General features: G+C 46.2%; 3 protein-coding genes across 6 annotated transcripts; 1 reads left to right on the plus strand and 2 right to left on the minus strand.

Moving 5' to 3' along the window:
• Positions 1-2,309: 2,309 nt before the first annotated feature.
• On the minus strand, positions 2,310-14,592 carry IK (IK cytokine). The gene is made up of 20 exons (XM_045822435.1): positions 14,463-14,592; positions 13,833-13,899; positions 12,274-12,366; positions 11,721-11,780; positions 10,694-10,861; positions 10,409-10,523; positions 9,898-9,968; positions 9,752-9,798; positions 8,300-8,463; positions 7,171-7,279; positions 6,319-6,358; positions 5,944-6,157; positions 5,667-5,685; positions 5,138-5,216; positions 4,318-4,398; positions 4,000-4,057; positions 3,096-3,184; positions 2,790-2,898; positions 2,580-2,614; positions 2,310-2,497 (listed from the first exon to the last, which is right to left on the minus strand). Exons 1-20 carry the CDS (start codon positions 14,476-14,478, stop codon positions 2,470-2,472), a joined length of 1,662 nt encoding a protein of 553 aa, XP_045678391.1. The 5' UTR covers positions 14,479-14,592; the 3' UTR covers positions 2,310-2,469.
• A 138-nt stretch (positions 14,593-14,730) lies between these two features.
• NDUFA2 (NADH:ubiquinone oxidoreductase subunit A2) lies at positions 14,731-16,653 on the plus strand. Its single transcript, XM_045829239.1, has 3 exons — positions 14,731-14,892; positions 15,018-15,124; positions 16,462-16,653. The coding sequence occupies exons 1-3, from the start codon at positions 14,792-14,794 to the stop codon at positions 16,551-16,553; spliced, it is 300 nt and encodes a 99-aa protein (XP_045685195.1). The 5' UTR covers positions 14,731-14,791; the 3' UTR covers positions 16,554-16,653.
• A 72-nt stretch (positions 16,654-16,725) lies between these two features.
• On the minus strand, positions 16,726-22,266 carry TMCO6 (transmembrane and coiled-coil domains 6). Of its 4 annotated transcripts, none has more exons than XR_006784605.1 (12): positions 22,105-22,266; positions 21,886-21,998; positions 20,023-20,138; positions 19,722-19,905; positions 19,376-19,480; positions 19,138-19,223; positions 18,790-18,906; positions 18,459-18,570; positions 18,159-18,345; positions 17,924-18,018; positions 17,393-17,532; positions 16,726-17,143 (listed from the first exon to the last, which is right to left on the minus strand). XR_006784605.1 is itself a non-coding variant. In XM_045829206.1 (12 exons), exons 1-12 carry the CDS (start codon positions 22,187-22,189, stop codon positions 17,030-17,032), a joined length of 1,482 nt encoding a protein of 493 aa, XP_045685162.1. In that variant the 5' UTR covers positions 22,190-22,266; the 3' UTR covers positions 16,726-17,029. The 4 variants fall into 4 exon arrangements, 3 of the variants coding, with proteins under 3 accessions (XP_045685162.1, XP_045685176.1, XP_045685184.1); XM_045829206.1 differs by having other exon boundaries at positions 17,393-17,560; XM_045829220.1 differs by lacking the exon at positions 19,722-19,905 and having other exon boundaries at positions 17,393-17,560; positions 22,105-22,244.
• Between the last annotated feature and the right edge of the window lie 3,806 nt (positions 22,267-26,072).

Below are 26,072 nucleotides of genomic sequence, written 5' to 3' on the forward strand. Positions count from 1 at the left end.
CCCGTTACTTTTGGGTGTTGATACCGTCTATTTCTAGGCCAGCTGGACCGCATGGCCATCAATCCTCTCTTTAGTCACGTTTGTCCTTCCTCCTCATTCTGACCCATGCTGTGTTTGGTACAAGCTCCTTGTCAGCCTAAGAAACATCCACACTTGTAGAGAATTTTTACGAGTTTATTTGAGCCAAACGAAAGGCATATGCAAGGGAGCAGGATCTCAGATGTTCCGGAGAATGACGATTTTGCAACTTTTTTTATGTATTTGAAACTAAAGAGGGAATGTAAGCAAGATTACATGAAGGTGGGAGAAAGCAAGATTGGGAATGGATTATAGCACAGGTGGCAAACACAAGGCCTGTGGGCTGAATCTAGCCTTCCACCTTGTTTTATCCCATGGGGCACCTTGTTTCTACCCAGTGACAGCTCCGAGCTCCTTGCCCCTAGTTAAGGAGTAGTTACATTTATACAGGCCTAAAATTACATTCAGCCCTTTGAAGGCAACTGCCAGGTTGATGTGGCCCCCAGTAAAAACGAGTTTGACACCCCTGGTATAGGATTTTTAACAGGATTATGTGCTCTCTTGAGGATGATTATTTCAAAGATGTATTAACCTAGATGCACAGAAACAATGCACAGGGCTTCCTCACGGCAAAGATAAACCTTTTACTAAAGTCTTAATATGCCTGGGGTGTGACTACCCACCGTGACCTGCCATTTAGGAACTTATGATCAGATAAGCCTGTGAAGTTACTCTCAATAGAACCCCGTTTTCAGTTCACATCCCCAACTAGTAAGGAGGGCTGAATGCCCTCAGGATTGGAGAGAGGAACTCCAGTAGTTCATGGCTTGGTGAAACCCACAACTGCAACAAGCATCAGCCAGGTTGGTAAGGAAAAAGCAAAAGCCCACACCACAAGGATTTCACACAATGAATCATGGAGCCCTGTGCATGCACATGCGTAAGTTGCTGACTTCCACGTGCAACATCTTCATGACTGAACAAACAGCATCGTGTCCATTCCTGCAGTTAGGCTGCAGACCCTCCCTGAGTGGGCCAGGCCAGCAGTGCTCCGAGCTGGCAGGGAGTTGCTGAAGAGGAAAATGGGCACAGTTGTTTTGGACACTCCAGTTAACAAAGGTTCTACAGACAGGAGCACCCTGCAGGGTAGGGCTGATAAGGACCAGGGGCTCCTCTGACTGAAGAGAACCTTCTCACATCACTGTGGCATTAAACCTTCTAAGACATCTCATATATTGATTCCCAGTCACCTTAACAGAGTTAGGACCTCAGAGGTTATATGGGAGTCCTTATGACTAGTTTCCAACCAGAGGATCTGTCACAAGAATTGGTAGTACTTATAGATTTTAAACTGGCAGTCACCCCCCAGGTCTTCATCTTAGGACTTTCTAGGTATCTGCACTTCCACCAGGTCTCTATGACCTTTTTCCTCACTGGGACAGCTACCTACAACCATGGAACCTGGGTGTCATTTAACACCTGAAACTCTAGGTGCTATTGCAAACAAGGTTTGGTTTCAGCCTCTGAAATGCCCTGGCCCTATCAAGATTAAAGTGACCAAAGGCAACGGCTATGGTGGTCCTCTAGCTTTCTTTGAATTTGGTAAGCACACAGGTTTTAGTCTTGGAATAGACAGTATGGATTTATGAGTACGAGACGCAAGTGCTGGCAATGGGCCGAGTGGAAGAAAAAAGCAGGGTTGAAGTGATCTGGAGGCCACCAGGAAGCCCATCCTGGGCCTCAGGAAACTCTACAGGGTGTTGAAGGGCACACCAAAATCTCTGGGCCTAGCACAGGGATTCAAAGTACTTCCTCAAGGTTATCCCCTCAGCCAGGAAAGCAGTGACATGTGCTTAGAATTACTAAAGCCCCCAGGAGAGCATAAATTCATAAAAGGTTTTTGTTCCCACAAGTGATTCTCATCAGGTGCCTTCACCTAGCACTGTCATGTGCAACTTTGGGATCAGACTGACAGCCCACTGGGCCGACCCTAATTCCCAGGGAATCTCTGCCACAAGAGTAGACCCCCAAATGGGTCTAAATGAGTCTAACATTTGAGACCAACCGTCCTTACATTCCTCTATCCATCTCTTGCTCGTCAGTGAGGGCCGTTCCACTCTCCACTCCACACCCTGCCTAGTAAACATCCTTACTGCCTAGGGATCCAGAGCCATAGCTCACAAAAGGACTGAGCTGACTTTCTGCATGTGATTTTATACAATCAGTAGAATTAATAGCCCTCTTGGTGCCTCAGGGACCCTGGAGTAGGGATGCTCAATATAGAGGAGGCAGAAGATTAACCGATTTTAATGGAACCAAATGATTATACAGTATTTTATATACATTCATGGATAAAAACAAAAAACCCTTGCAACTTCTTTGGAAATTGTAGAAAGCAAGCAGTGGGGAGCATATCCTTGTAAAGATTCTTCTTGGAGTTGGAACTAGAGATTAGTATTTTGGTCTTTTTACTTCAACCCTGCAATAGGAGAAATGAGTCAGCATAAGATCAATAAACTGAGCAATTCCCCAGTCCCACAGAGGATGAATACGGTGCTCACCCATCAGCTTCCATCTTCTTCCTCTTCTCAATGATCTGCAAGAAGGAGTTAGAGTAGACAGTTTTAACAGTGCCAGTCTAAGGTTCCCGAGGCCAAGGCTGATCCCTCTCCTACTTCCATGGCTCGGCCACCCCTTTCCTATTCCTGGACGGGTGGACCAGTGTCTCCTCCCAGTTGAAACCCTCCCACCAGAGAGGCAGTCTCGTTTACCGCACTAATTTTTTTCCACTGGCGATCAAGCTCTGCCTTGTCATTGGTTTCCTTGAAGCGCCTGGTTTTCCGCCCCTCAGACATTTTGATGCCATACTGGAATGCAGCCCTAAGTGGGGAAAAAGGGCGATTGGGAGAAGCAGCGTCAGTTGCATAGCACTAGCAAGGTGATCCCAGAGAGCCCTGTGAGCAGAGAAGCTACATGGAAATGTCTCAGCCAGACTATACCCTCTATCCTGGTGTGGAGCTAGTCCACCCATCACCACTCCTCTCCTCACACCCTGGCTGTATTTAGTACCAACTCACTTGGGCAAAGCTTCCTTGTTGTTCATATACTCGCTGTATTCTTCCTGGGTATCAAAATCCCAGCGACCCAAGGGGCCCTTCTTGTTACCCTGTTGCAGGACAGAATGGAAGACCGGAGAGGAAGAGATATCAGGAGAAATGGAATTTTAGCCCTTGATTAAAGCCAGGCTCTCTCACAATCCCAGATAGCCTCATTTATAAATCCTACCTTAACAACAACAAAAACACAATAAAATGCTTACTATGCACTTATTATGTGCCAGGCATTATTCTAAACACTGAATACCTATCTTACTTAATTCTCTCAAAACCACTATTAAAATATATTTCTCTCCATTTTCCTGATGATAAAACTGAGGCATAATCAGTAAAATAAGTTGGCAAGGTCATAAAACTAATAAATGGCAGAGCCAGAATCAAACAAGGCCCCAAGATGGAATTAAATCATGCTCTTAACCACTACAGTATAGAGAGAACAAAGAAAAAGTAGACGAAATGTCTTTACCATTAATGGTCTGTTTGTTGGGTTTTAAGAGTTGGAGAAAAATTCCAATACTGGTGGGCTAGAATAAACTCCATTATTTTCAAAAGACTGCAATTCCTTCTGTACTCTCTACCAATACACTAGGACTTGCTTACTGCCTAGGATAGAAATCACAGCCTGGCATGTTGTGGGAAATAAATAAAGAAATATATTTTTGGTTCTATCTCACTTGATTTTCATACAAACACTTTGAAACAGTGAAGCAGCCTATGGCCCCACAATGCTGCTGATCCCATTACTGCAGCTGAGGGAAGGTGAGGACAAGTAAATGAGACACCGATCTTTTGGGAGTGGGGAAAGGGGAAATGTACTATAGAGTTAACTGCCCGACAGGCCCCGCCCATCCTTATAACTCCATACCTGGTCCATTTTGCTATAATCAACCTCCTCGTCACTGTCTACAGCCATGTCATCCATCCTAAGGAGAAGCAACAGTTGAACAGATGGTGCAGACCCATACTCCTGTGCTCCATCTAGAAACCTATCCTACCGAGAAACTATATGCCTAGGGATGACCATCCCCCTAGACCTCCCACCCAGAGCCTAATAGAATAGTTCATCCAAGTAAAAAGTACCCATGGATCCCAGCAGATCAAATTTCCCCTTACTCCATCCCTCTACTCCCACCCAAACTTGTTCTCCAATCATGCCAGCCTCCCCTCACAGAGTCTCACGTACGTGGCTGGGTAGCACTCAGCATAACTGTTGGACATGCCAAAGAAATCTCCTAGCTGCTTCTTGTCCTCTGGCTTCTTCAGCATATGCTATGTTAAAGATAATAAGTCTGCCTGTAGCAGAAAAGTTGCAAGCAAGTAAGGCCAAGGGTTAAAAGCAACACCATGAAAACTCTAAAAGGACTGTGAACTTGAATGAGTTCTCTCACAAAGGGAAAAGTCACGACGACTTCATCCTGATCAAAATTAACACAAAAGGGAAGAAGCGGGGCTGTGGGAAAGCAGGCAGGCAGGTGGAGTTGGAATAAAAAGAACAATTCTGCCCTGTGTAGCTGGTGTGGCTCAGTGGATTGAGTGTTGGCCTGCAAACCAAAGGGTCACCAGTTCGATTCCTAGTCAGGGCACATGCCTGGGTTGTGGGACATGTGCCCACATGTAGGGGATGTGCAAGAGGCAACCACACATTGATATTTCTCTCCCTCTATTTCTTCCTCCCTTCCCCTCTCTGAAAATAAACAAACAAAATCTTTAAAATAAAGAGAAAGGCCCTGGCTGGCGTAGCTCAGTGGATTGAGCGCGGGCTGGGAACCAAAGTGTCCCAGGTTCGATTCCCAGCCAGGGTACATGCCTGGGTTGCAGGCCATAACCCCCAGCAACCACACATTGATGTTTCTCTCTCTCTGTCTTTCTCTATCTCTCTACCTCTATCTCCCTCCCTTCCCTCTCTAAAAATAAATAAAATCTTTAAAAATAAAATAAAATAAAATAAAGAGAAAGGAAAAACAATTCTATAGAACCCAGGAACTTATTGAAATAAAGGATATGATTCAGTGCTTTCCCAGCCAGCAGAACCAGCAAACTTTTCATTTATTGATTTGATCAACTCCTTGGCAGATCCAGGTCCTGGGGAAAGAGAACTCTATTAGCACACTGAAATGAGGAATTTACCTCTTCCCCACAACACACTTCCAGCCTGAGGCTTTCTTAAAAATACTTTTTAAGCAATAGAACCTGTTTAGCTAACAAAATTTTAATTGAATCCCAACTAATAATGAAGTCCTCTGGCTGAGATGGGGTAGTTAGTGCACTCAATCTGCCTCCCATCCTCAAGACCACAGAGCAGGAAGAATTATATCTAACAGATCGCATAAGGCCTGTCATTGCCCGGGAAGATGGAGGGAACTCCAGACTTACCTTCTGTCATGTCCACACAGCAAGACATGGATCTTATGAGAACCCAGAACCAGGAAGTCCCCCAATCCCACCCCTGCAGGCTCTGAGCTCTAGGTCAGACTCGGCCCAAGGGAAAGCAGGACTGCCAGAGGTAATGCAAGACACCCTGGACACACTCACCTTTGTCAACGTCGATGGGCTGGAAAGAAAATAGAATCTGAAGTCAGTGTTCAAAACCATGAAGGATTTCCACTCATCCCCCACTCCCCAAGTTTGAATCAATTTCCTACCCTCTGTTGTCCCCCTTTACAGAATGGTTCCTACCTACCCTGGATTAGTGAACCCGGTTGCTTCTATGGAGCCATAAGCTGCCCATATAACATAGATGTCCTGTACCTGGCTGGGCATACAGAGAGGTAGGCAGCTCCACCACTTGGTACCAGGGGCCTCATCTTACCTCATCATCCACTTTTGGTTTCTCAAAGTAGCTATGCCTCTTCTTCTCTTCCTCTCTCTCTCGGTCCCGTTCCCGATCTCGTTCTCGTTCCCGCTCTCTGTCACGATCTCTGTCTCTCTCTCGATCACGCTCCCGTTCCCGGTATCTCTCCCGCTCCTTGTCCCGAGGTATCTTGGTTGTAGAGGGCACATAATCCCCAATGTCTTCAAATATACTAGGAAACAGAGATCACTAGTTGCCAAAGTCACACCACACTTTCACTTCCCCTGTCCATTTCACTAGATTCTCAAACCCAGGCCTTCCCAAAATGCCGAAGACAAGAAACACAGAGCCCCTTCCTCCCTCAGATCAGGTGAGAGGGGCTAGGATACATACTTCATGTCAGCCTCAGGGGGTTTCTTCTCTTCCAGCTTCCCTAAAATGTAAAGACAAGAATGAGGAAAACTCATTAATTTCCACTCCGCCTCATCATGCTAATTTTTTCTTAAAAAAAAAAAAAAAAGATTTTAGCCCTGGCTGGTATAGCTCAGTGTATTGACTGATGGACTGCAAACCAAAGGGTCACCAGTTCGATTCCTAGTCAGGGCACATGCCTGAGTTGCAAGCCAGGTCCCCCGTAGGGGGCACACAAGAGGCAACCACACATTGATGTTTCCCTCCCCTCCCCTCTCTTCCCCTCTCTAAAAATAAATAAGTAAAATCTTAAAAAAAATAAAATAAAATAAAAAAAGGTTTTAATATATTTCTAGAGAGAAGGGAATAGGGGGCAGGGGGAGTGAGAGAAACATCAATGCATGAAAGAAACATCAATTAATTGCCTCTCGCATGCCCTCAAATGGGGACCTGGCCTGCAACCCAGGCCATGTGCCCTGACCAGGAATTGCACCGGCAACCCTTCAGTGTACGGGATGACGCCCAACCCACTGAGCCACACCAGTCAGGACTCTTTAATTTTCAGTGCCCTTTTAAACACCTGTTTAGAAGGTGGGACAAAAAACTACCCATTCTCTCCTTCTCATGCCTGAAAGTTAACCACTGCCTCCTGGATGGGTCCAATAGACAGAAACGGGATGTAAGCACGCCCTTGCCCATGCTCTACTGCTCTAGTTCTCCCCTGTTCCCCAAAACCTCCCGATGTTCTGGAGACAGAAGGCTCCGGGAGACCTTGGTTCCATTCCCAAATGCCCCTCCAGGGATAAGGTTTCTCTCTCTACCCCTCCAGATTACCTTTATCCTTCTTCTTAAGCTTCTTGTTGCGGGTACCCTGCCTCAGGTAGGAAAGGATCTGGGTGAGCTTGCTGATGACAATGTCATTTGTAGTCAGTGTGGTCTGGGCCTGAAAATCCCAAGAAGCAAGAATGTCATCCCACTGAGAAGGAATCTTTTCATCTATTCATTCATTCACTTACCAAACTGAAGGATGAATTAGAATTAGCTAGTGAAGACAGGAAAGTGTTGTGGAAGCACACTCCAGAGAGGCGAAACAGCGTGCACAAAGGCCTGGGGCAAAAGTGATTCTACACACTGAAGAAAGCAAGGATGACTGAAGAGCAAACAGCAGGGATGCACGGTGAAAACAGGCTGCAAAGTCCAGAAGATGCAGAGGCTCACAGGCCACAATAAAGATTTTGCCATTTATTCTAACACTGAGAAACCAATGAAAGCTTCAAAACTGTGGCAAGACAAATATTCGTGTTTTGAAATGACCACTCTGGCCACATGTAAAAATGGAACTGGGGACTGGGGGCGTTGCTGGCTAAAAAGTACAGAGCTACTTTCGTAGGTGATGAAAATGTTTTAAAACTGATTGTGATAATGGTTACACAATTCTATGAATATATTAAAAGCCAGTGAATTATACACTTTAAAGGGGCAAATTGTGCCCTGTGCCCTGGCAGGGTATCTCAGTTGGTTAGAGCATCATCCCACTATGCCAAGGTTGCAAGTTTGAACCCCAGTCAGGGCACGTACAAGAATCAACCAATGAATAAATAAGTGGAACAACAAATCAATGTTTCTCTCACACATCAATAAATTTTTTAAAGGGGGGATATTGTATAGTATGTGAATTATATCTCAGTAATAATTAATAAATAACAGAAGGGAACCAGAGTGGAAGTGGGGAAACCAATTAGGAGAGTCTTTTAATAGATCTAGCAAAGAGATGATGGCTTAGGCTAGAATGCTGCTGGGTGGAGACAGAGAAGAGTGAGTGGATTGAGTTGAGATTTAGGAGATGAGAAGTAGATAGAACCTGGTGATGGGTTAAATGTGGTCAATGAGGCCGGGGCAGAACTGACGCTGATTTCCAGGTCTGAGGCTTATGTGGAAGGCTCTCAGGATTTGGGTTACTCACCTCCATGGTGGGGCAATCAGCTTTGCTGCGGATAAGAGTGGTGGGGATGTCTGTATCAGCATACTCATCATCCAGGTCTACCACATAGGCCATGCGGCCTGGCAGGAACAGCTCATTCCGCTCATATGCCTTGCTTTTGAAGAGCATGCGGTAAACGTTGCGGCCTGGGAAAAGACAGAGAGCAGCAAGAAGCCAATGAGAGCCTTCCACAATAACTACTGCCGTTTACTGAGTGCTTACTCTGTCCCAGCCAACATGCCAAATGCTATGCATACTTTACTTTGCTTCATTCGATCTTCAAAACAGCCTTGTGAAGTGGGTATTATCTCCTCTTAACTAAAGCTGAGAGTTAAGTGATTTACATCAAGTTACATAGCTACCAAGGGACAAAACAAAGAACAAGACCCAGGCAGTCTCTCATTTACCCTCCTCCACTGGGTTCTCAAGGACACTGTGTGCCTACCATGGCACTAGGTCCTGTGAGGAATAAGGATGAGGATAGTTTTACTATATTTTTAAATGCATTTATTTATTTTTTAAAGATTTTATTTATTTATTTCTAGAGAGGGGAAGGGAGGAAGAAAGAGAAGAGAAAGACATCAATGTGTGGTTGCCTGTCACTGGCCCCCTACTGGGGACTCGATCTGCAACACAGGCCTGTGCCCTGTCTGAAATCGAACCCCTGACCCTCTGGTTCACAGACAGGCCCCCAATCCGCTGAGCCACGCCAGCCAGGGCAGTTTGTTTTTTATTTTGATTTTTAGTTTTTATTTATTTATAAGGAATGGGGAAGGGAGAAAGAAAGAGATAGAGAAACATTGATGTGTGATTGCCTTTAAAATGTCCCTAACTGGAGACCTGGCCCACAACCCAAACATATGCCCTGACCAGGAAATGAACTGGCAACCTTTCAGTTGGTGGGATGATGCCTAACCCGCTGAGCCACACCAGCCAGGGCCAGCATCAGGTATAAGGTAGTATTAATGATGAATGAAGAACCAGTTCTTAGTAGGCATGTTGCCTATATTCTCTTCATCCACATAATCCCCTGAGGTGCACATAAACCCCTATTTTGCCAATGGACAGGTACTGAGAAATAACCCACAAGCCTAACCCACAAGCTTACTGTGGTTCCATCATCAGGATTCTAACCCAGCTCTCTCAGACTTCAAGTTCTGGATTTTTAACCACCAACAATGCTACCTGCCTTAAAAGTATGAGCCCCAATCTGAAGGAGCTTCCCACCTTACCAAGGAGACATCAATAACATATGAAATAACTAAGTCTACGTCTGAACTTTACTAGAGTATTTTATGAAACTAGCTCGTTTAGGGGCAAAACAAAAAAGAGAGAGAAAAAACAGGCTGGAGGAAAGGGAAGCATATCCTACTCGGCACATCAGTCTACAATTCACCTAGCACGCAGGCCACTCGTGTGGCACTCTGGACTCACCCAAACGTGTTTTAAATTCAATCTTATTTTCAGGATCCTCATCTTTCCTGAAAAGACAAAAAACATTTTTTTTTTTTGGTTAAATGTGTTTTCCTATTTTAGGTCCCACCTTTCTAAACTTTGAGTTCTCCCTGATGTTCACCTACTTGGTTTCCTTCTGAGGCTTTTCCATTAGTTCTTCCTCTTCTTTCTCTTTGCTGGCAATCTCAGCTCGTACCTAACAGGAAAGCAAGTAATGTTTAGACATGTGATCACTTTTACACGTATTTCTAATTCCACTATACCACATAGTGCCAGGAACTAAGAGCTCAATACTAAACAAGATAATATAATCCTTGCTCTAATGGAGCTTATAGCAGGAGAGACAGACATATTAAGCAAATAATCAACAAAATATGATAACTGCTCTAAATAAAATAAAAGAGGTATTCAAGGGTGTGGGAAGTGGGAGGTGAGGAATGGAGAGAAAATAAAATGGAAGCTGAGACTTGAAAAAGTAGCAATTAGTCCTACAGCAGGGCCACCGTTAGCCCTTCTAGATGGTCTGAACTAATAGCAGTCTCCTTTTTCACCTTGAAAGGCTCATGCCTTGAATGCCTTGAAAGAGCATTCATTCGGTTTTCTAGTATCACCCTCCACTCACTCACCAAGGCTCACCTTCTGAAGCAGAGCAAAATCCAAGCCTTTCACCAAATGGGTGTGTTCCATGTCACCACCCAAGAATTTGGACTCTTGGATCAACTGTCTTCTCTTCTCTGCAGCTGATTTGTCCCTGGATAATGAAAGAGGCCACATTAGAACAGCCCTTTGGGGGTGGCAAATGCCTCATGAAATGGCTTGATGTGGATTCAAGGGCAGGAAAAGAGTGAGGAAGAATTCGTACTGTGATACTTTGACTCTGGGAGGCTGAGGAAACCATGCCCAGGCCCTCTCAGTACTTACGCCTCAGCAGTGGGGCCCACAGCCCTGTAATTAGCTGTGGTGCTGATCAGCTCGGTCTCCTCATAGTCTTTATTCACTCCATCTCGCCGCTCCTTGGCTCGGTCCCGGTACTTCTCTGCGAGTTCTCTCTCTCTCTCAATTTCTTGTTGGCGAAGCTTGGCATAATAACTATGACCAGAAAAACATAAACGTGTAAGGCTCACCAGCTGCCATCTCAATGTCTACAGAACTGTTCCTGCCTGTTTCCCTACACCTTCATCCAACTCTCTATGGTATAAGTCATACATGACCTGAAAAAACCGTTGGTCACCTCTTGACAGTCCTGAAGTTCACAACTACAGCATCTTCCAGCTCATAGACACATTGTTCCATCTGCCTGCCACCTCAGGACACTCCACCTTTCACCTCAGAATTCTTTAACGCCACCCACCTCTATATCGCCAACTCTCTATAGGTATAAAGCTTTTCTATACAGAAACGGTGAAGTCATCTGAATTATTATCACCTTCCAAGTGTCAAAGGAAAATAAATTAGTCCTTGTCAGTTCTCCCTGAGAAGAGTGGAAAGCTAATGACAGGTCCAGAAAGTCTTAGTAGCATATAAATGATGATGATAATGATGAGGAGGTGGCAACCAAGATTTACTGGGTGGTGACTATATGCCGGGCACTGGCACACAGTTTACATGCACTACCACAACAGATCTCATGTCAACCTAATGAAAGTTACTACCACTGTTTCTATTCTACCATGAGAATATTAAGGATTAGAAAGATTAATCAAAATGCTAAGGTTATTCACTAGAAACTGGTAAAGAGATTAAAACACCACAAGTCGACTTCAAACCCCTAACCTGCCACTCCACACATCATTCCTCTCCACTATGAAAGCTGGGAGCCTGACAGTTGTCAGGAACTGTCAGGAAACTGAAAGGAAAACTTCAGCCTCTAGTCTTTCAACTAGCCCCTCCTCCTTTCCCTCAAACCCTACCCAACTCAAAACCCAACACTCTTCCCTCCTTCCTTCACCTCTTCTTTTTTCTCCTTCGTGCAGCTGGGTCTTCATCCTCATTGTACTCCCTTGGCATCCTAGAAGAGAAAGAAATTGACTGAGAGCAAAATACTGCCACAGTCCCAGAAATCCCCAAAAGTGGCCTTGAGGACTGAAGAAAGGTCTAGAACACTGACAAAAATAACAGTTTCAATCAGGCAGAGATCCATGTCAATATTTGTAAGTTGGTGGTTCTCACTTTAGAGGCATCACACCCATTTGAGGGACTTATAAAATTGTTTCCTCAAATGTCTGCCCCAGAATCTGAGTCTGTGCGGCTAAAATGGGCCCAGGAATCTGCCCATTTAAGCATCAGCAGCAACCCTAGTACAAGTGGTTCATGGGACACACCCTGAGAAAAAGCAAATCCCAGAGCATCCCAGGCTCCACTGGCGCTTCAATTTCCGGAGAGAAAGTATCAGAACCACAGGCTTCAAAAAGTAACCAGCCTTCCCGTTCCTAAGACATCTAGATAAACAGACTTTCTGTAGGAAGGAGATGGGAGACAGGCTGGGTCACCCCGGAACTTACTCATGGTGACGTGACTTGGAAGGCGGTGCAGAGGTAGGTGCAGCCCTTGGGGTCATGAGAAGTTTCCTGAAGTCTTCATTGGTGAGTTTTGATCTAGAAGGCAAAGATTTTAAAATTTAGTACCCAATAAAAGTTAGAAAAGAAATATGTTAAAAATATTGGTACTTTTACTGTAAATCAGGGAACTACAACTTAAAACAAAATATGCAACCCTGGCCAGGTAACTCAGTTGCTTAGGGCATCGTCCCAATATGCCAAGGCTGCACACTCAATTCCTGGTCAGGACACATACAGTAATCAACCAATGAACGCATAAGAAATGGATCAACAAATCAATGTTTCTCTCTCTCTCAAATCAATCAATCAATAAATTTTTTTAAAATGCCACTTCTACCATTTCAAACTGTTAATTATTACAAAGTTTGATTAATCACCCTGGCTGGTGTGGCTCAGTGGATTGAGCACCCGCCTGCGAACTGAGAGGCTGCTGGTTGATTCCTGGTCAAGGCATATGCTTGGGTTGCAGGCCAGGTCCCCAGCTGGGGGCACAGGAGAGGCAACCAATCCATGTTTCTCTCACTCACTGATGTTTTTCTTTCTCCCTCCCTTCCCTCTCTCTGAAAATGAATAAGATCTTTTAAAAAATGGTAATTAAAAAAAAGTTTGATTACTCCAATATGAGTGAGAATTTGAGACGTGAATAATCTCATGTATCACTGATAGACTATAAGTCAGTAGAGCCTATTTGGAGGGCAATTTGGCAATATCTATTAAAATTTAAGTATGTATCTCCTATGACCCAGCAATTCCATTTATCTATATGAATGGCCAGTTCTCAGTTAACAGATTTGAAAATAAAAACTTGCAAACTACCTAAATGTCCATTAACTGGAACTAACTAAATAAACTGTGACAGTGTTTCCCAAGTATGGGAAAGATGTCACTGATGGTACAAGAGAATGTTTTAATTGGTGCAGTGACAAGGAGCCATTCCTTGACCAAATTTTAGTCAGGTAGCTTTGAGCCCTCTTCCAATGAGGCCTCTCCTTTGGCCTGCTGAGCCCAGTATTAACAATGGGAAAAAGCAAGTATAAACGGTAAGTATACTATATAACACCATTTAATTTAAATATTTTAACTCACAAAGCAATGATATATTTTCCTGAGATACACATACATGTATATAAGTGCATTTTTTACAAGAGTAGGAAGAAAAGGTACTCGTAAAAAAGATAACAATGGTTACCTCTAAGAAAGGGACTGGAACTGGGGATTTTATCAAAGAGAACTTTACACTTATTTCCTATGTTTTAATTTTCTATAAGAGGAATTCCTATGTAATGTGTAATTAAACATCAACTTTCAAAACTAGCACCCTCCTTGCCAGAATTTCCCTTCTAATACTCTCATGCAGTTGACCGATCCAGTTAAAAGGGCAAGTGGTACAATTTTTTGGCCATCCTTGCTTACAAGACATTCAGAATTCTTTTACCATCGCCACCACCACCTCCCTACCCATTTCCCAGCACATTCCCATGGTCTGAAATCAAAACACTCACTGGTGGAAGGAGTGAGGATCATCCACATCGTGGCCATCCGGGGCCAAAGGGTTGGAGAACGGCTCGCCTAAGATACGGAATTGGCATTAACTTAATTAATCACTCGTTTGAGTCAGGTCCTGTGCAAAAGTTGGGGATATAACACTGAACAATACAGATGTGTTTTCCTGTTAAATTGCTCACAATCTAGTGAGGAAGAAAAGCAAGAAGAGCGACAGTACCAATACAGTGTAGTAAGTACTTAAGTGGGAAAATACAAAGAGCTGTGGTAGCCCACAGGAGGGCGCCCCTAAACCAGCTGGAGGGTCAGCAAAGACTTCCTGAAGACGACATCTAAGATACTACATGAGAGAAAGAAATTGACGCAAACCAAGACTAAGTGATACGGCGTTGGGGTGCGGGGGAGTAGTAAATCAGATACACCCCATCTCTTGACACCTGGGACAAAGACCAGGCTTAAAGACAGAGTCTGGGGCTGCCCGGCCTCACTTGGGGCCCAATGGCTTCGCCAAGGCTCCAAGCGTCACTCCGGCCCCTCTCCACCCTCACACACACACCCTAAGGTCTAAATAACGTGCCATGTGTCCCGAATCCCGCAGACAAAAAAAGGACAGGCGACCCCAGACTCACTATCTCGCTCCGGCATTTTGTCCGCGGCGTTTGAACGCTGGCAAAGCCTGAGATTCCACCAACAACAAAGCAGCGGCAGCTTTTTCCCCACAATGCACCTCCGGATCTAACCCACAGTCCTTTGCGTCCTGCAGTCTTTCCGCACCCGCCCACCCCCGGGGAAACCGGAGGAGACGCGATTGGTGCCCTACACGGCTTTTAGATCCAGGGCTAGGTTTGGCCCCGCCCCGCACGTCAGCCAACCTATCGCGGGGACTGAAGGGCCTGCGATTGGTCCGCCTAGAGAACTTGGTCGGAAGGCCTGGACAGGGGGGCGGGTACTAGCGGAGATGGCTGCCGCCGCGGTGAGTCGTGGGGTCGGGGCCAAGCTGGGTCTACGGGAGATTCGCATCCACTTATGCCAGCGCTCTCCTGGCAGCCAAGGCGTCAGGTGAGGCACTGCGTGAGGAGGCCGGCGGGCGGACTTCGGGCGCCAGGGTCATGATCTCGACCTCCAGGGTGTTTGGGGAGGCCCGCGCCCTTACAGGGCGCGCGGCGCTCTCTTTGGCCCTGCAGGGACTTCATCGAGAAACGCTATGTGGAGCTGAAGAAGGCGAACCCCGACCTGCCCATCCTAATCCGCGAGTGCTCTGATGTGCAGCCGAAGCTCTGGGCCCGCTACGGTGAGTTTGGACGCGGAGGGTCTGGGACCCTGGTGAGGAAACAAGGGTTCGAGAAGACGAACAGCCGTCCAAGGTCAAGCAAAACCCTGTAGAGTCTGTCTGAATTTGGCCTTGCTTTTGACCTTGTTGCCAATAAGGAAATTTACGTTCGTAGGGTTATAGGATGCTTTGCGTCCTGGGTAATAGCCGTGTGGAGGCAAGCCCAGTCCTGGATAGGGACCAGCCGCTGTCATTTTTGTAATTCAGAAGTTTTCAGATAGAAGATGCTGGTCAGTTCTCATCAGTGTAGATCCTTCCAAATTATGTGTGGGCAGTACTGGTCCAGGCAGAGTGTTAGATTCTCAATGATGAAAACCTAAAATAGTGATTGTGTTGAACACAATGCTAGGCTCTGCTTGGTGCTTTCCTACCCTATAGCTCATGTCATCATTGTATGAGGGAGTTGATTCTTTTTTGGTTTTTCATTGTAGAGATTAGAAACTTCAAAATTTTTATGGAACGTTGCCTAGGGTTACGTAGCTGGATAGAACAATGTCGAGCCTTTACATATGTTCCCCTTCCTAGAATGCACTGCTGCCAGACATCTGTGGCTGGCTCCTTATTATGCAGGTTATTTTCCGTTGAACTTTTGTGTCACCTCAAAGAGGCATTCTCTGACCAGTTATGTAACATTGCCCCAGCCCCTGTTTATCACATCACCTATTTCAATTTACACAATTACTGAAAATTACTATCATGTTGCCTGACACACAGTAGCATGCCATAAATGTTTATCAATACTGATTAGTATTTTCATCATGGTTCTTAACACCTTGCCCTAGGAATGTCTAGAGAAAGTGGGAAGTCACACCTAAGGCAGATTGATTCTAACATTGGATATCTGTAAGTAATAGCATGCACTCAAAACTGAAGGAGGAAAAAGGTTCTTCCGAAAACCAGCAGACTAGAGGAGATGGACTCAGACAGCTGCAGTGTATTAGAATAGACTAGTATTAGACTGGGAGCCACAGAGTGCACACCCAGCCAAGGCTAGGCCCGTGCAATGAATACTGTTCACATGGTTAATAAATGTCAACAGTGCCCCTTAACACTTCCCTGACACACCTTCCTTACCATTGTGGCCACCCATGATCAGCCAAGATTCTAGTTGGACCTGGGCTTCCTAGATGTGTTTGAGACCCACTGGATGAATTCTAGTCCTACCAAATCCACCTCAGTCATTTCTTTACTACTCTGCCTATCATAACAACTATAAGTTGATGACAAAGACCTGCTGTTATACTTTGCTAGCCCCCACAGTGCAGAGGGAATACTTAGTCACCTTCCCTTCTCTCCAGCATTCGGCCAAGAGAAGAATGTCTCTTTGAACAACTTCAGTGCTGATCAGGTAACCAGAGCTGTAGAGAATGTGCTAAGTGGCAAAGCCTGAAGCCTTCACTGAGGATTCAGCCCCACAGCCTGGGTTCTGCTGGACTGAGTACAATGTGGAAAAATGTGTTCTCCTGTTCGTTATAAAGCTTGTGCTGTAAGATGCTGTCTCTGAATGTTCTTTACCTCATTCCCCCTTCTACCCCTACTGTGCAACCACTGAGACAAAGCAGTTTAATATAAAAATAAAAAACTTTATTCTATTCTGTCCCATCAAAGGCCACCAGCTGCTAAAACATAACAGAGGGAGAGAGATTCCAGGGCCCCAGAGTAAGTAGACCAAACCCACTTCCCTCGGGTCCTGCCTGGACAGTGCTGAGAAAGAGCAGGAGCTGAAGTCCAAAGGCCTTGGTTTAGGCTTAGGTGTGGGATCAGAGAACATGAGGAGTCATTATGGTCCTAAACCCCCAAAAGGGACTCCATGGGCACGGAAGCTGGGATGAGGGGGAGTGGAGTAAGTGACATTGAGAAGCCAGGTCACCCATGAAGAGCTGTCTGCTGGAGAGCATGCACTCGATCCTGGAGCTGTGCCTCCTCCTCATGCCTTTTAAGGGCCTGTAGCCCTGATTGCTGCAGGAAGGCCTGGGCAGTCTGGTGGCAGGAAAGAAAAGGATTCAACATCTAGGCCCCTATACCCTAAGACTCAATTCCCAGAGCCTTATGGGTTAGTCCACCGCTTCCTGGGCATTCCCAATAAGAGGATGCTGTTTCTGACCCGGAGCCCATATAAACTATCCAGGTCCACAGAAGAGGCTCTAGTTAGAATTGGAAAGAAAGGGGCCACAGTGAGACTAGAGGCTTCAGAACAAAGGGGATTGAGAAGCAGGACCAGAAACCAACCTCTGGCCGATAGAGGAACAGCAGCTGCAGCAGCTCCAAAGTCTGGCCTACTACTTCAGTGTCAGAGAAGACCAAAGTGTCCAGCAAGGAAGAGAGCAGGGGCCCTGGCCACAGATGCCAGCAATAAGCAGGACCCTTCTCTGCAACGTTGCACAGAACTGTGAGCACCTGTAGACAGATACGTATACACACAATCCCCACAAAGGATGAAAGCCATTGACAGCAAAAACTATGGATTGCTGACAACATGCCCCAGGCACTGTGCCAGGCAATTTTATAAGCAAGTTCTGTAATCCCCACATTGTCCTCAGGATTACTATTCCTAATTATAAATCAGGAAAGTGAAGCTTAAGGTGATTACTTCATTTGCTCAAGGCTAATAACTAGTAAACCAGTTTAGGGACTCACCCAGACAGGCCTGCCCCTGAGACCATCTGTACCATACCACCTGCCAGCTCTCAGCTAAGGGTACTTCTGAGTTCCTACTGTTTACACTTCAGCCACAAGACCTTAGATGATACCTATACCTACCAATACGCTCACCACATTAGATACTGGTAACAACCGCAAGAGAGGCTCAATCAGGTCCAGGGAGAGCAAGGAGGTACAGAAGCTAGGACTGTTTGCTGGAAGGGAAAATGTCGGGGTGAAATCCCTCTAACTGCAGCCTGAAAACACCCTCTCAATCCAACCCACCTCAGTCCAAACTATAAGGAAGTTTCCCTAGTATCTAAAGGTCCTGGTCTCGGCAGATTATGGAGCATACCAGTGAGGTTGTTAAGGAGCCAGAGGCCCTCAGGAAGCAGGCTGGGCTGTTTCTGGAGGAAGAACTGCAGAAGGATAAATAAGGATGCCACAACACGCTCATCTCTGAGCTCCATTTGCCCTCCCACAGCATCCACTGCTGGCTCTGTTAGCAAATTGCTAAGACACCGAAGCACAGGGCACACCAGCTACAAAGACAAGTTGGGGATCAGGTGTGAGGAAGAGGGGCAACCTACATCCTGGAGAAGAAACAGAGTAGGAAGAAAGGTTGAGCAGATCTTGACCTGTCCTCTTCACCTACCAGCTCCAGTCCTGTATCCTCAGATCTCTGGACAGCACCAGCCAAGTCCAACAGCAGCAGCCCCAGAGTGGACAGAGCCCCATGGGTGATGAGCAAGGCATTGTTGACCTGGCTGGGCAACAGGAAACAAGTACTGAATAGTTACTAAGCCAATTCCACTTTCAGTTGGCCAACAGCCTGGGTCTGTGGGTTTTGTGGGTTTTCTGAGTTTGGAGAAGAAAAGACCATGGAAGGAAGAAAACATAATTCCAGAACCCAAAGTTCAAAAACCTAAGTGTCATGAAGGAAACCGCAGGGGAGGTCTGTGGCACTTTCCCAACTTGCTTGTTACCTGCAGATGATGTAGTGAAGGCACCAAGCAAACTCCACAGCAACTCCGGGGTTCAGCTTTGGGCCAGGCTGCAATAGTTGCAGCATGTGCTGGGGGAGAGCGGAGCCCAGGACGGAGCTGCCAGCAGAAGCAGAGCTCTGAGTAAGAACCACAGAAGGCAAGATGCCTGTTGCTCTTCCCAAACCCTAACAGCAGGTGGGAAACGTATCCAAACCCGAAATCCTTCCCAGCCAGACACATGGGGAGTTCAATGTGCAATAGCTTTGGAATAGACTTGAAGTATCAAGAAGCTACACTGCTAAATGGGTCACCCCCTGCCTGTACACCTGGAGTCACAATTTTACTTACGGGATGATTTTTTCTGGAGCTTCCTTAGCCTGCAGGAGCTGGGACAAGGCATATCCAAGGGCTTCCAGCACAGTCTGATGAGGAGACTAGAAATAGACAGGGCAGGGATCTAACTCTTGGAAACTAGGCCAGAAGACAGGCCAGAGGCTGGAGCTGCCTAACCAAAGCAGCTGGGGCGTATGGAAAAAAGTGAGGGGAGGATTGCCCAGGGAAGAAGATAGATAAGGCGGACACTCACCTGGATGCAGGCAGCCAAGGCTGGAACAATGCCCTGTGGCAGGAGCTTACTCCTCACAGCTTCACTCTCCACGATCAGGTTACCCAGTGTATACAGACAGAGCTCCTGGAGTGGGACAACAGCAGCACTGGGCTTGGCCCACATCAGTTCAGGGTGGGGGGTGGGGATGGAGAGAATGGAGCAGCCCTGTCCCGGAGACTCTGGGCACAAGAGGGTGAAGATGATGGATGGGTGTGGGCATCAAGGGAAACTGGTTTTCTTCTCCCTATCTGCCAGCTCAAACTGGACCCAAAGACACAATTTCTAAACTCAAGCCAAAACCAAAGTAGGAAGGGACAGGGCTTACTATAAAATCAGAGCTGTGACCGGAGAGGTAGGTGAGAAGGTAGGAAGTGGCTGGCAGGCAGGCCTCAGCCACCGCAGACTGCTCGGAATGAGAGAGCTCGTGAAGGCACCGAGCCGCCTCAAGTTGCAGCAGGGCCTGGTTGCTGGTCAGGAGCCCGACCAGAGTCCGCATGCTGCCCTCCAGCCTACATGAGTGAGTACCAGAGCCCTGTTCAGCCTGTGGCCACTCCCCCTCCACACTCCTCTCCATCCCTCAGAGAACCCCCCTGCCCCCGCCCCCCACCCACTCCATCCACACTGACCTGATGAAGGTCTGCTGTGTCTCTGGGCGCTGCAAGCCTCGGCGAAGGCTGGCCAGAGCTCCCTCTCTCTCCTTTTCCTCTGTTCCCCGCTGGGCTGACCACAGGAACTGCTGGATCTGGAGGCCAGGGCAGGGAGAAAGAGCAAATCTTGAGCCCTGCTCCGCCAACTTCACCTGTGAGCCCTCCAATATTGCACCATCTCTAGAACTTGTCATTCACACTTATACGGCCAGAAAGTGCCAACACTGCAGTAGAGGGGACAGAAGGAATCAGAACTGGGCTTAATACCAGCCCTGCCTCTTACCCTTCAAGGGACCTAAACCTCAGTTTCTCACCTGAATATAAGGGAAATAACATCCATTCCACCTTACCAGGTTATTTCAAGGATAATATTTAAACCTGGCATAATCTACCCCTCCAACTCATTCTGCTCATGTGACCTGTACTCTGACACCACCTAGCATAACATGACTTTAAAACTGCCAAGATTTTGCACAGTCTGTTTCTTCTGCATGGCATACCCTCCCTAGGTCACCCACTCCCTTCAGATTTCTGCTCCTGTCACTGTCTCTAGGAAGTTAGCTCCTTCTGGCTTCTTGTGGCAGACTTAGGGGTTTCTGTTGTGCCTCATGTTTCCTTCATGACAGGAGGCAGGTAGCACATCTGTCTCCTTCGTGGGCTGTGAAGACTTCAAAGAAAGGGACTCTGTTTCTCTTGTGTACCTCAGTACGGTACCCAGCAGTTTCCTGGCATGAAGTAAGTGTGAAATGAATAAATGGTTTAACCTAGGCACAAGTGCTTTGTAAATTGCACAGGTAAACACAGACAATACCAACACAGGGGATGCCCAATACTTGCTGAATGAATAAATGAACTAAAACCAACTCTTTTACTCATTTATTCAATAAACACTGTACAGGCATCGAGTTTTCAATGATGACAAAGATAGGGTCTAGGTTCCCATGGATTTTTAAAGTCTACTTCAAGAAATAAGAAACAAACAAATAAATTAAGATGATTAATAGTCTGCAAAAACAGTATGTGCTGTCAGGACGAAATACCAAAAGGGACCCACTTGAGATGCAGCAAAGGTACAAAAAGCCTTGATAGGAAAGAGCCTAGTATATTCTTCCCAGAACTGAAAAGGGGAAGGGTTGGCTGAAATGAGTAAACTGGTGAGATTGGAGGTAAGCAAAGACTAGATGACGCTGGACTTTATGATCACAGGAAGGAGTTTGGTCCCTATGTATGCTCCCCTGCCCCCACAGATCTCTATGTAAGTTTAAAAGACGCATCTAACTGATGTATGGAGAATGAACTTGAGGGTGGCAAGTATAGATGCCAATGACCCCTTAGGAGGCTGCTGTAAGTATCCATTGGAGGGTGGTGGGAGCTGCAATGGTGAGGCACAGAAAGACTCCAGAGTTGTGTTTGTTTTTATTCCTTACCGAGGAAATTTTTTTCATTGCTTTTAGCGAGTAAGGAAGGGAGAGAAACACTGATGTGAGGCAGAAACATGGACTGGTCGCCTCCCTTAGGCGCCCCAGACCGCCGCAACCGGGAATCGAACCCATGAGCTTTAGGTTATGGGGACTACACTCCAGCCAACTGAGCCACACCGGCCAGGGCACCTCCACAGTTCTTTAAAAGGTTAAAAAAATTAAAAAAAAAAAAAAAACGGCTAGGACGTGAAATGTTGATATGGGGATGAGAGTCAGGATGGGGTGGATACCCCAATTTCTGGCTTGCCCCATTGTGGGTTTTGAAGGGACCGCGTTCAGGTTTGGGGACGGACCTTGAGTACTCCAAGAAGGAATTTGGCGCCAGCCAGGACGGACCTCACCGTGCACCCTGCCCCCTCACCTCGGCTTCCCCGAGGATCAAGGCCACGCATCCACTTTCAGCTTCCTCTGGGGTGTCATCTCTCAGGAGCCTCTTGCTGACCAGCTGCTGCTCCCTCCTCGCCTTCCGCAATGCTGGGGACAAAGGACCGGGCTGAGGGCAAAGAAGGGGCACCCAAGATCCAGAGCCCGGACTCCCACCGCCATACCCCATCCTGCGTGTTCCCTTGCCCGCTCGCACCTGCCTCTCGCTCCCGCCGGCGGCGCCGTAGCTCTTCCACCCCGCATCCCACCGGCCTGAGACGGCCCTGCCGTCGGTTCCACATGGTGGAGCTAAAGGGAATTCTCACTAAGTTCAAGCCCAGGATCACAGACAGCCAGTAGGTAAGATGGCAGGGACCGCGCAGCCGCAGCGCAAAGCGGAAGGGGCGGTGAAGCAGGCGGGGCTCGGCGCCGAGCAAAGGCGGGGCGGAGCGAAGGGGCGCGGCCTACGGCTGAGGCGGGGCGAAGGGAGAGGAGGGGTGAAAGGAGGCAGGAACGCGGCAGCACTGGGCAGAGGGTTGGGAGCTGGCTGAGAGCCAAGCAAAACCTCCTCCGCGTTGGTTTGTCTTCTTCCCAATACCAGGAAAGAAAGTTGTTGAACTGTACTCAAGAAAGAAAGAAAGAAACTCATTCCCAACCCCAGCCGCCCCAGGCCAGTAGAGTCATCTTCCACTCAGCAAATAACCTCACCGCTCCCAAAACACCCTAGAGGAACATTCAAAACTAGCCCAAGTTCTGTGAAGATATGGGATACCATTTACTAGTGAAATGGTATAAGCACCCCACCCACACACCTCCCCACAACCAGCGCGCTTCCCACTGATGAGTGGCCATGCGTTACAATAATGAATGTTCGCAATAACAATTATTCCCATTTTATGGGTGAGGAAAATGAGACAAATATAATTATTTCACTGTTCTGCTAAACGCAAGTTGTATTATTTTTAGAATGATTTACCAAATCTTGAATGCCAGTAAGTTGCTGGGTACTTGGGAAACACTGATGAGTTTAAAAAAGGCTGGTGCGGCTCAGTGGCTGAGTGCCAACCTACGAATCAATGGATCGCTGATTCGATTCCCAGTCTGGGGCACATGCTCGGGTTGCTGGCTAGGTTCCCAGTAGGGAGCGCGCTAGAGGCAACCATACATTGATATTTCTCTCCTTCTCTTTCTCCCTTCCCCTCTCTATTTATTTTATTTAAAAAATAAAATAAAATCTTTTTTAAAAAAAGGTGTTCCTTACCCTCAAAATCCAAATTGTGGCCAACTAAACCCTACATGAGATTATTGGGGTCTAATCCCTGTATATATCTCCACTTTCAGCTGAAGAGCACCTCACTTTATCACCTCTCCTGCATCTTCTCTCTGTTACCTAAACAAGCTCTGCTCATTTCCTCCTCTAGGATTTTGCACAGGCTGTTCCTCTACCTAGACCCATGTCCCTGCCCCCCACCACCACAACCCACCCCCACCCAACCAGCCCCTTCCTTTAATTAACATCATCCTCAAGATCTCAACTCTTATGTCGCCTCCTCGGTTCTGCTGGACCAGTTGCTCTTGTTATGAGAGTTTATAGTGGCATATACTTCTTCACAACCCTTTTCACAGCTGTCATTAAGTTACAGTGTAAGTGATGTTGTCTCCACCCAAACCCCCTTTACAGCTCTAAGATACTAGTGCCCAAATAGTACTTAAGAAGTTTGGGGCGGGGGGGGAGAAAATTAGATAAAGAAATGCCAATTCCAGTCAAAGCTTTATTTGCCAAATTTCTTAGAATGAATTTTACCAAGTTACATACTCTTGCAAATAGAATCCATAATGGAAATTCTGAGAGACTTTTGCCTAACGTGGCATTGTTGGATGCTGCTGTGATGCTACTGTAATGTAATAAATTATTAAATTGTTGCGAAGTGCTGTTTTTGCCTTAAAATTTTATTTTGTGTGTCTTGAAAACTATAGTATTAAAGGTATTGAGATTTGTGCAAATTCTGGGCACACTTGGCATGAGGTAATATGTTTTTATTTTTACAAAATTGTAATAAAACTATGCAAGTGTGTTTATTAAAAGAAGTTCCATTGGAGGCCTCTAATTTTTAGAAAGCTATTACTTAAGCAAATACACAAATAAGAAAAAAAATCCAGAAAAGGGTATTATACTTCTCACCAACTTCCTTCCTTGAATTTAACTGATAAATTCAGTTAACTTCCTCTTGAAGTCAACTGATAAAGTCTTTGACCTCATCCACAAAATATCTACTTAAGTCGCTGTAGGCCATCGTCATCCTGTCTACCACACCTTCTCTCCAAGCCCAGCGTCCATCCAGCCCCTGGAGGGCCATTTATTGAGTACCTACTCTGTATCATGCACGGTCTGGCTGGGCATAGGGCCTGAGTCTTGTCCCTTTCCGTGAGATGAGCTGATTTCTATACCCACATCTTTCTCTTGGTGGGGAAAGTGTGATATGTCCCCAAGCAAAAGCTATGTTATGCCCAGAGTGTCTGCTCAGTTACAGCTGCCCAAACTGCCTTTTTACACTTACCTACCTGGCAATACTGTTAAGCCTATAAGAAACAGCCTCATGTCCTCTCCTCTACAAACCTAGCTATTCCTTTCTCCTACCACGCACGAGTCCTCTGTAAGAGTCTTCTTCACTGTGGACTGTAGTTCTGGGTCTGTTTTCACCTTCCCCATCTATTAGAATACTTGAGAGACAAACTAATGGTCATGTCAGCATCCCAGAGCTTTGCACTAATCTTTGTACTTGGTAAACAAGTAATAGATATTCTTGAATTAAAGTATGAGTTGGGAATCTTTGCAGAAATTTATTGCCCTCTTATCTTGGTCCCCTCATCCAGAATGCCTCCACTAAGGTGATGGGATTTGCTTAGGAGCCAGGCTTCCATGGCCCTAGTCTTCCGAATGCAGAGGTTCTGCCAAAGAAGGTAACAGCCAGGGCTACTGTCAATAGGTGTGGCTCTGTGCCACAGACTTTACTCACTGACAAGTACCATTATGTCCATTTTATTTTATGTATTTTATTTTTAGAGGGAAAGGGAGGGAGAGAGAGAAACATAGATATGTGAGCGATACATTGATTGGTTGCCTCTCACATGCCCCTAACTGGGGACCTGGACTGCAATCCAGGCATGCACCCTGAATAGGAATCAAATCGGCAACTTTTTGGTTCACAGGCCAGCACCCAATCCACTAAGCCATACTAGCCAGGACATTATGTCCATTTTAAAAGTAGAATGGACATAATGGAATCTGAGGAATGTGAGGCCCAGAGACTTTCCCAGGCCTGGCAATCTCAGTGGTAGATCTGGGTGGGATTCCATGCCTGGATCTCTGACTGCAGGGTCAATGTATTTAACACTGCGCTATATTAACATCTTGGTCCTTGGGAATGTTCCAGTGACCAACCAGGTTGAGCCTTGGGACATGGCTCAGAGTATCAGGGCATTTCCAACAGGACACACTGAAGGGAATGAGGCCTCCTTGTCTGGATGGGGAACAGACATGAAGCTACTTTGGGAAAATAAAAGAATTCAAATGTTTTTCATGTACCTTTTTCCCCAGAAATTCATAGGTGCAGACCTGTGAGAGCCATTGTGAAAGTGTTAACAATAAAACTTCAATAGCTTAAAGCTTTTTAACTTTATTTTACTTTTATGTATGTATGTATGAATTTATAAAAGATTTTATTTATTTATTTTTAGAGAGAGGGGAAAGGAGGGAGAAAGAGAGGGAGAGAAACATCAATATGTGGTTGCCTCTCACACACCCCTACTGGAGACCTGGCCCACAGCCCAGGCATGTGCCCTGGCTGAGAATCCAAGGGGGGACCCCTTCATTCACAGGCGGCACTCAGTCCACTGAGCCACACCAGCCAGGGCAACTTATTTTTATTTATTGATTTTGAGAGAGGAAGAGGAGAGACAGACAGACAGACATTGATTTGTTGTTCCACTATGCATTCATTGTTTAAGTCTTGTATGTTCCCTGATCAGGGATCAAAACCACAACCTTGGCACATCAGGATAATGCTGTAACCAACTGAACTACCCAGCCAGGGTTGAAACCTTTTTTAAAAAGAAGTTGTTTTTTTTTTCTGAGACATATAATAGCCAGAAATGGATCAGGTTCTGGGGCAGGAAATCTAAACC

The sequence above is a fragment of the Phyllostomus hastatus genome, unplaced genomic scaffold (assembly GCF_019186645.2).
Source record: "Phyllostomus hastatus isolate PE091 unplaced genomic scaffold, TTU_PhHast_1.1 phas_contig_150, whole genome shotgun sequence".
NCBI classification, from domain to species: domain Eukaryota; kingdom Metazoa; phylum Chordata; class Mammalia; order Chiroptera; family Phyllostomidae; genus Phyllostomus; species Phyllostomus hastatus.

Coding starts and splice junctions, on each gene's coding strand:
- IK (XM_045822435.1), bottom strand. Junction 12,367..13,832: donor GATCCTCACTCCTTCCACCA/GTGAGTGTTTTG, acceptor TTTGCCTTCTAG/ATCAAAACTCACCAATGAAG. Junction 2,615..2,789: donor AGTGGAAAAAAATTAGTGCG/GTAAACGAGACT, acceptor TCCTTCTTGCAG/ATCATTGAGAAGAGGAAGAA.
- NDUFA2 (XM_045829239.1), top strand. CDS start 14,792: ATGGCTGCCGCCGCGGTGAGTCGTGGGGTCGGGGCCAAGCTGGGTCTA. Junction 14,893..15,017: donor CCTGGCAGCCAAGGCGTCAG/GTGAGGCACTGC, acceptor TTGGCCCTGCAG/GGACTTCATCGAGAAACGCT. Junction 15,125..16,461: donor GAAGCTCTGGGCCCGCTACG/GTGAGTTTGGAC, acceptor CCTTCTCTCCAG/CATTCGGCCAAGAGAAGAAT.
- TMCO6 (XM_045829206.1), bottom strand. CDS start 22,189: ATGTGGAACCGACGGCAGGGCCGTCTCAGGCCGGTGGGATGCGGGGTG. Junction 20,139..21,885: donor TGATCCTCGGGGAAGCCGAG/GTGAGGGGGCAG, acceptor CCTGGCCTCCAG/ATCCAGCAGTTCCTGTGGTC. Junction 18,571..18,789: donor CTTCACTACATCATCTGCAG/GTAACAAGCAAG, acceptor CCTGTTGCCCAG/CCAGGTCAACAATGCCTTGC.